This window comes from Phoenix dactylifera, chromosome 4 (genome assembly GCF_009389715.1).
Source record: "Phoenix dactylifera cultivar Barhee BC4 chromosome 4, palm_55x_up_171113_PBpolish2nd_filt_p, whole genome shotgun sequence".
Classification (NCBI taxonomy): Eukaryota; Viridiplantae; Streptophyta; class Magnoliopsida; order Arecales; family Arecaceae; genus Phoenix; species Phoenix dactylifera.
The window spans coordinates 29,805,858-29,814,137 of NC_052395.1; the positions used below are offsets into that span (position 1 = coordinate 29,805,858).

The 8,280-nt window shown below is 41.4% G+C and overlaps 1 protein-coding gene across 9 annotated transcripts; it reads left to right on the top strand.

The window, feature by feature from the left end:
* The first annotated feature begins 106 nt into the window (after window positions 1–106).
* LOC103721807 lies at window positions 107–8,043 on the top strand. 9 transcript variants are annotated; one of them, XM_039126083.1, is made up of 8 exons: window positions 109–979; window positions 1,169–1,623; window positions 4,735–4,922; window positions 5,173–5,239; window positions 5,327–5,493; window positions 5,598–5,692; window positions 6,712–6,849; window positions 6,936–8,043. In XM_039126083.1, exons 1-5 carry the CDS (start codon window positions 229–231, stop codon window positions 5,366–5,368), a joined length of 1,503 nt encoding a protein of 500 aa, XP_038982011.1. In that variant the 5' UTR covers window positions 109–228; the 3' UTR covers window positions 5,369–5,493; window positions 5,598–5,692; window positions 6,712–6,849; window positions 6,936–8,043. The 9 variants fall into 9 exon arrangements, with proteins under 9 accessions (XP_038982015.1, XP_038982014.1, XP_038982011.1 ...); XM_039126081.1 differs by having other exon boundaries at window positions 110–979; window positions 5,327–5,361; window positions 5,598–5,694; XM_039126082.1 differs by having other exon boundaries at window positions 5,598–5,694; window positions 6,712–8,043.
* Window positions 8,044–8,280: the final 237 nt, after the last annotated feature.

Sequence of the window (8,280 nt, forward strand, 5' to 3'; positions counted from 1 at the left end):
GATATAAATAATTTTAATCATATGTACAGTGTCTATCAGTGCGAAGAAAACAAGTGGAATTAAAATTAACACGTGGTCCCTTACTGCGTTCTCCTTCATCTATTGAACTGCAGTCTTCTGGCTTCTAAGGGAAGCCAGACCCTCGCCATTCGATTAAAACCCGAACGCCTCCCTTCCGCCCTGCGTCGCCTCTTAAACAACCCACCCTCACCTACTAAACCGTCTTCGATGCACCCGCGCGTAACCTCGTGGATCCTCGAGTTCGTCCTGCGCCAGCCCGTCGACGACTGGGTGGCGAACGGGCTCCTCTTCGCCCTCCCCCTCCCTTCCCCCGTCCCCCCTCGTCTTAAAAAGACCCTCCTTCTCCGCCGCCTCTCCTCCGATCTCTCCCGCCCCTGCCTCTCCGGCCGCACTCTCCTCTCTCTCGAGCTTATCGAGGAGCTCGACCGCTCCGCCGGCGCCGACGCCCCCTCTGACTCCCTCGCTGCCGCCTACGCTGCCGTCGCCGTCGAGTGCACCGCCTGCTTCCTCCGCGAGCGCTCCGATGACGACCACGGCGAGGACTTCTTCGACGCCGTCAACCGGATCTGGAACTGCCGGGTCGCTGATCTCGAGAGGTCAGAGGCCGCCGGCCTCGTCTCGCCGGCGCTGGGGGAGGCGAGGAGGGAGATGGAGGAGGCCGTCGTGAACCCCATCGTGAGGGTCGGTCTCATGGGGAGGGACACCAAGAAGGCGGCTTTGGACGCGGTTAGGGTTTATTTGGACGAGGCCGATAAGGAGATGGGGCCTCCTTATCTTGAGCGCATGGCGAAGGCGGTCGGCGAGGAGTGGAGAAGGAGTTCAAGAACTGGGAGGGACGGCTCTGTGGTGGAATTGTATGAAATTTTGCTAAATTTATTGGCCATTCAGGGGGAACATGGGAGACGCGAAGGTCTACCCGATGGTGATAGAGCAAAAACATCTAGATTTCTGGAATTTGGTTAGTTTTCTGTGTTGCCTACAAGTAATTTGTTGAATTAGCTTGAAAAATTAGTTCATTGCTAACTTTCTATGAACTTCTGAGAACATATCGTGTTTGCTATTTTCCATACTCACCATGCTTTCTTAATTTTACTGAAATTTGAGGATCTTTTTGTTAAATAAATGCTGGTTTTTGTATATATGCTAGACAAGCATGAGGAGAGTGTGCTGGGTAGGGACAAGGATGCACCTGAACAAGGTGGATGCTCTTCTGACGAATTTGTTCACTTGCCTGCCGCCGCCGCCGAAGTTATAAAAATGAAAATTTTGTCTAGATCAGGTGTTTTGCCGGCTAATTTAGATAATATGGAAGACAATCAAGATCAGATGGGCTCAAATCCGGTGTTTTCTGTCAATGAAGGTACTGGCAAGGGGCCCTACAATGACCATGATGCAATGGCTCATCCCAGTCTTATGAATCAAGGTCCATCTGATTTGGAGCATGTGGAAGAGAACCGAGAGAGGGCATCTTTATCTTTTGTTGACAAGGGTACTAAAGATGGCAATCCTGGTACCAGTACCTCTACCAGGGACAAGAAGGATTGCGCTGGTGCACCGAAGCCAAGTTTAGTGGATCGGAACCGAACTGCTCGTACATTTGAGGTGATGATTTCCCGCCTGTTATTATGCTGACCTATTATGTTTCTAACTGAATTTTATAATACATAAATGACCTTATTTTCATTTGGGTGGCCACAATGCGCATAGAATCATTTTCCGGTAGCTTTGCTTCCATAATTTAGTTTTAAGTGTGCAGTAGGTTATGTGAGTTCACATGTCTAAGTAACATATATGGAAGTATCATATGTTGTTAGATTTACTATAAACTGGTTATGAGTTTTAGATAACATAGGACTATACCAGTGGAAAACCGGTCCGCTAACATCAATGTTTGTAAGCCTGATTGGATTGTTTGGCCTGTCTGGTGTTAGGGAGCGCATAGATTTTTGTCCCAGCTAAGTTGAAGATTTTCGAAAAGACCCTATGAACCTGATGGTTTTAAGCAGGTTCTTTAGGTCCTGCAGCCCAGGCAAGGACTTGGAAAATGTATATTGCCCAATGTGGGGGTGAGTTATGGCTGAGAAAGGATGGAGTGTGTGGGATGGGGGCAGGTTGGGTGCTAGAGAAGAGAGGGAGTCAGCAGTCTTTTATAGTGAAATCAACCTCAAACTGGATGGACTCGTTTCTCTAGCCAGGTGGTTTGAATACTTTATCAGTTGTCATCTGATTTACTTCTAGAAACACTGGCGCTGCTATTGTAAGTTGTGGATTGCAGTGGAAATGTTTAGCCATGAATATATGATATGGTAGCAAATATCGCTTGTCCATTTTAGTATAATAATGTTGTCTTATTAATAAATTATAAGATTCTATTTTGTATAATGACTAAAGAAGAATTGGTGTTTGATTTATACAAGGAATGTCTGTATTATCTAGATAAAAACTCTTGGAATTTATATGCTTAGGTTCATTATAGTTCAGCAGGCTTCATAAATTGTTATTCTCATAATCTGACAGTTATGGATTAAGAAGTGGATATCGAATTTTTCAAATGATTGTTTGCTTTCACTTGGCTCCTGCTTAATGAATGGATTTTCTAATTTCTTAGAGCCAATTAAATGTATGAATTACCCTTTTCCATTGTATGCAGTAATATATTCTAAACTCATGTTGCTTGGCTTTATGCCAGGCAGGTCTGCACTGGAGGCTAGTTTTTTTAGGCAACAAGTGGAAAGATAGAAAGATGAATAAGATGCTGCATATTTTCTTTAGTAACTTGGAGAAACATATGCAAGAGTATCTTGAGAAGCATTGGAGTGTACTAAAGTTTTGTGGGCCTCAAGAATGAAGGTGTACTTAAAGGTGGCATTTAAATTTCAAGATCATGTATTAAAGACCAAAGTCAAATGGTGATACTTGCATGAAAAATTGAGTACATGATTAGCTTACACCCTGGTTTATACTAAGCCATATTGCTTTATGCTTGTCAATTAGACCTGCTCAAAAACTAGGTGGCTTGCCTAAGCCGGTGTGTTTTGGACAGGCTTGGGTCTGATTTTTCAGCCCAACGGGCTGGACCAGGCCAGAATTTGAGCCTGTCCTTTAAACGGGCCGGGCTCAGGTTTGCATCAACTCGGCCCACGCTCGACCTGAGCCCGATTATTTAAATTAATAAATATATTGTATATATAGTATATGATATCCCTTAAATACCCTTAGAGTTTTACAAAATTACATGTCTAACCTATCCCTTAAATCCCTAATCCCATTGCCTTCTTGCCTCATTGTGCCTCCTCACCGCCTCATTGCGTTATCTACTCCCTCGCTTGCTGCCGTCGCATCGTCCGCTCCCCCGCTCGCTGCCGTCGCGTCGTCCACTCCCCCGCTTGTTGCCGCAGAAATCCGAAAAGTGTGAGGCCCAATTCGATGTCCAAAGCTACCAGGCTCGGACCGGGAAAGTAAGCCTAAAGCCCAAGCCTGGTCGGGCTTGGCTAATTTTGGTTATATATGGGGCTGAAACCGGCCTGCTCGATACGCAAGTGTAGCTGTCATTGACGAACAAATTATTGATATCCATATCAAGTAGAGCCTTTGTGTGCAAGCAATTTGCTGGCTGTGGATAAGCTTGAACATGAAATTGGTATATGGCAGCATGGAGAGATTGATAAAATGGGCTGGCATCAAGTTCTTATGTGATTGACAAATGCCTTTGAGACCTAGCACTTTATACAATGACTCTATGACTTGTAACGATATGTCTTTCAAAATGTGGACAATAAAGAAAGCCCTAGTGCACAAGTATATTAATATATCATCTAGACAAAGGGCATGGTGGGGAATGAAAACATTAGAAGAAGCACAGAAATCGTGCCAATCCAGCAACAAAGTGATGGAAACTTGATCAGGATGATATGACCATGTTCAGTGGAATTCTTAAAGGGACTTGATTTGGAGTGGTTCTTGAATTTGTGTCAGGACAATTGTGAAGAGATGGGCATAAGATCACTCAAATGGATGGTGCAAGAATGTCCTTGAAATATGCTTGTGTTGACAAAAGTAACCCTCAAGTTGAATAACAGGCTAACAAGGAAGGATTTGTGAACCCAAATTTTGGAAAAGCTCTTGGTAGTTGAGTTGTCATTATGGTTAGGATTGGAGTAACAGGAAATTTATTCATGTTTCTGTTCTCATGGAGATTTGGAAAATAATGATGCTTGTTCTTTATGAAATCGGCATAATATAAAGATTCTTTTTTTTTCTTTTTTATGTTATATTCATGTTCTTATTATTTTCTTTGATTGTTTCTCTATATCATGTACCACTTATGTGACATGCAAGTTTTTGGCACCATCACTTGTGATATGAACGATCTGTTTAACAGGTGTGGCATACATTTGGCCTTATAACTAAATATAATATTGCAACTCTGGAAGGGAAAAAATGGGTAGTTTGGAAACATACACATGTATCTTTATGAGTAATGTTAATCAATTTTTCCCCCGTTAATTTGCTGCTTATCTGATATATGGATTTTTTTTTTCATCTGGGAATGTTAAGAGTAGAAATTTGTAAAAACTGTGCATCGTTAATCCTTCAGCACTTGGACCATGCCAATGCATTAATACAAATTTAAGTTACCATGTGCAGAATATTTATTTTATGCTCAGCTTTCACTCTCAGATATGGTTTCCTCTCTTATTTCTTTTTCTGCAGTGGGATGAAGATTCCATTGAATCTCCATCTGAAAATTCGCCTAATTCATCAAATAAACTTCACTTCCGAAGTCCTAAGAGAAGAGAAATTTCTTTACCATTAGAAGACAATAAAACATTCATTAAACGTAGAACGAAAAGGAAATGGAGTTCTCTGGAAGAGGAGACTTTGAAGAAAGCTGTTGAGAGGTATGAATTTTATATATTTTTTGCTCTGAGATAATCATTTGATAAGTATCCAACTGATGTTAATTTGGAAAGGATGGTATTTTTTGCTTTTAGAATAATCACAGAAATATGTCATGTAAAGTTCTATTTGTAATTTTTTCATCCTTAAGAATTGTTGATAATTTATATGATCTCTGAATTATTTTTAATTTGAATATCTTGAGCAATGCTGATATGCTTTCTAATGTATGTTTCTGAGACAAATGTAAAGGCATGGAGTGGGAAACTGGAAATTCATTAAGAGTTGCCATCCTGAAATTTTAAAAGACAGAACAGAGGTAGCAATGCGTATTATCAACCATAACCTGATTTTTGTTCTTTACTAGAGGAAATCATTAAAAATGATTCATTGTTCCATTGAACAGGTTGATTTGAAGGATAAGTGGAGAAATATGATCAGGCAATAAACTATGCTTTTCTATATATTATTCCATTTTGCTAATATATGTGTTCTCCTCATTGTTATCTTGCTTTCCAAGCAATTACATTTTTCTGCTTTCTCCCCCATTTCCTCGTCAGTCTCGTTCTTGATGTAAGTGATTCATGCATCAAAATATCTTCTATATTTGTTGTGGGTTAGATTGTTTCCTTTTTTGGCCTTTTCCTGATAGGTTTTCTACTGCTATTGAATCGCAGGTGTATATAATTGGAATGAACAACAGAACAAGGGTAATGGGAGTCAGTTTTTATTGAGCACTTGTTTGCTGAGGACAGCATGCACACCTTCAATCGTGTTAGTTCTAACTCTATTTACAAAAATCTTTAACCTGGGTGACCAAAAGGCTAGTTTATTTCCTCTCCTTTGAGTACTTATTTTGTTAGTTCTGCTGGGATTGTGGGCATTTGCATTTTCTATCCTATTATGCATTATTGATTTTCTCTCCCTTAATCATGTTGCACACCCTAATTGGTTACATTTTCTTTTGCTTAAGGGTCATATCTTGTTTTCTGCTTTTATGCTAGACAGTTGACTTCCTATGAAGGGGTTCTAATTTGATCATCCAAAGGACTACCATTGAACGATCATCCTTTTGGGTCATCAAAATTGCTTGACACTTTCAACCAGAGGGTGATGCACATATTCTATCCCTCGGCATAAGTAAAGGTGTAGATTATAATTAATAGCATGGATATTTGATTTGGATGGCTCACTATTGATTTTGGAATCACTAGTTTGATTGTAGACCAATAATGCTTTAAAGAGACTAAAATCATTTGCTTTAGTGGTCTCTTACCGGTAGTTTTCTGTTTTATTCAACTGACCTTAGTCCAGAAAATCGCTCTTACCAAACAATCTGCAAATAGATGAAATAAGTTTTGTTGACTATGGCATACGTATGGTTATTTTACAAGGATCCTTGCCCATTACTTTGTTCCAAATTTTTACCCAGATTCAGTGACATTTCAACATAAGAACAGGTGATTAATCAAGAATGAAACCATCTCAAGTCTCAGACTATGGACTTAAATCAATTACGTTACCTTTTATAGCCTTGACAGAATAGGTTTATCTAGGCATGCTTCTAATAGAGGTAGCTATTGATTAATAACAGTGGCACAAACCTCAATGCCTCTGCTTTGAGTTCTATATATTTGCAAAGCATGATTCTTGGAAGGTTGGCATACAATGTTGCTTCCATATTTTCTTTTTGCTGTCTTTTATTGTTTGGCTTGAAACTATTGATGCTGTGAACATGGTATTTCTTCTATTCCTCCGTCAGAGTTTCTGGACTATTGACTTGTTTTACAGGGCATCTCCACTCAAGACTCTTGTTGTAGAAGGTCTGTTTTCAGGGCTGTGCCGGCACGCACTTCTGAAGCTTGTTGAAACGTTTTCTGTCCTCATCCAACACAGCCACATGGATGGGTTAACCTGAAGGATCATTTGGTTTGTGCATCTTTTATATGAACCATTCCAGTTGAACCTGCCCATTCTGATTACTGCTGGCACACTGATTTATTAATTTACTCCAGTTATCAGCATGCCTGTAAGTTGTATTGTGTACTGAGGAAGCAAGGCAAAAGGAGTCAACTTGCCGGTGCCTGGAATGTGGGCATTTGATCTCCACTGTCAACTTGTCGAATGTTCAGACTGCCGCTTCTCCATCACTGTTCTCATAATTCATCATCTAGTCCCTGCTTGGCCATCCGGCAACGCCACCTACGTTTGCTCATGGCTTGACCATCCGCCACCATGACCTACAATGAGTCCATTGTCTCCTCAGACTCGGATGTTTGCTTTGAGGAGCTTCCTCAAGTATAACCTTCCCACATGGAGAATCAGAAAGGGAAGACTTTTTACTACTCATTTCATTCTCATGAACTAAGAGGGGCCCCATTGTTGCGGGCCTCGTGCACTCCATCCTCATGAAAGATTCAACTGCCGATGCCGAGCAATGCCCACCGCGATGAGGTATTGCCCGAGGAGTTCTTAAAAAGGACTGAAGGCAGGGGACTGGTCTGGCCATCTTGGATGCCTCAGATGGAGATATGGCGAGGCCGTAGGGGGGTTCCTGACACATTTGCGGTGTAACTTGTGCCTGGAGAGCTTGTGGTTTAGGCCTTAGGGTGCCTGTTCTCAGGTGGCCACTTTAATGCTGAGCAGCACCTGAATGCCTTTATGATGTCGAGGGAATTGGGTGTGGCATTGGGCCTGAGGTTGGATCATGATAATGGGGGATTTGGGATCTCGGATGAGTTGGAGATGGTGGTGAGGTGCGTATGCAGGATAGTGAGGAAGGCAAGAGGGAAAATATGGGTGGTGGTGGTGGTGGTGGCGACGAGCAGGAGTCATGCAGGGGTATCGTCGTTTGCTGCTTTGGAGTGCTTCAAGAAAAATTGAAATAAAAACTTGGCAGGTAGCTGTGGGCATGTAACTTGTACAATCATAAAATTGTTACTAGGCAACTTGATCTTCTGTGAGTGAAGTAATGTTCTTTGTGTCTGTTTGTACAGACACGAAACATCAGTGTTGTAACTTGCAAAGCTTGCAAGAAATGAGCTAGTTGTAATGTGGGAGGTGGTGTCATGTTATGTGAATTTCAGATAGATATCCTTATTATCAATCTTGTTTGTTGATCCATCCTCGAATTTTGGGGAGACCGACAACTATTTCCAGTAATTTCAGGAGGCATGTTTTAGCAATTGGTGCCAATCCTAGCAGCAGCAGGATGCTGTTGTCCTGGTTTCGTCTAGACTTCGTTCCAGTGCCAAAGATCGAATAGAAATGAAGATTTAGCTTTCAATGAATTAAAAATTGTTCCCCTACTATAAGTAAAATTCCGCATACTCTTTTATTTTGCAGACAGATGAGTATGGT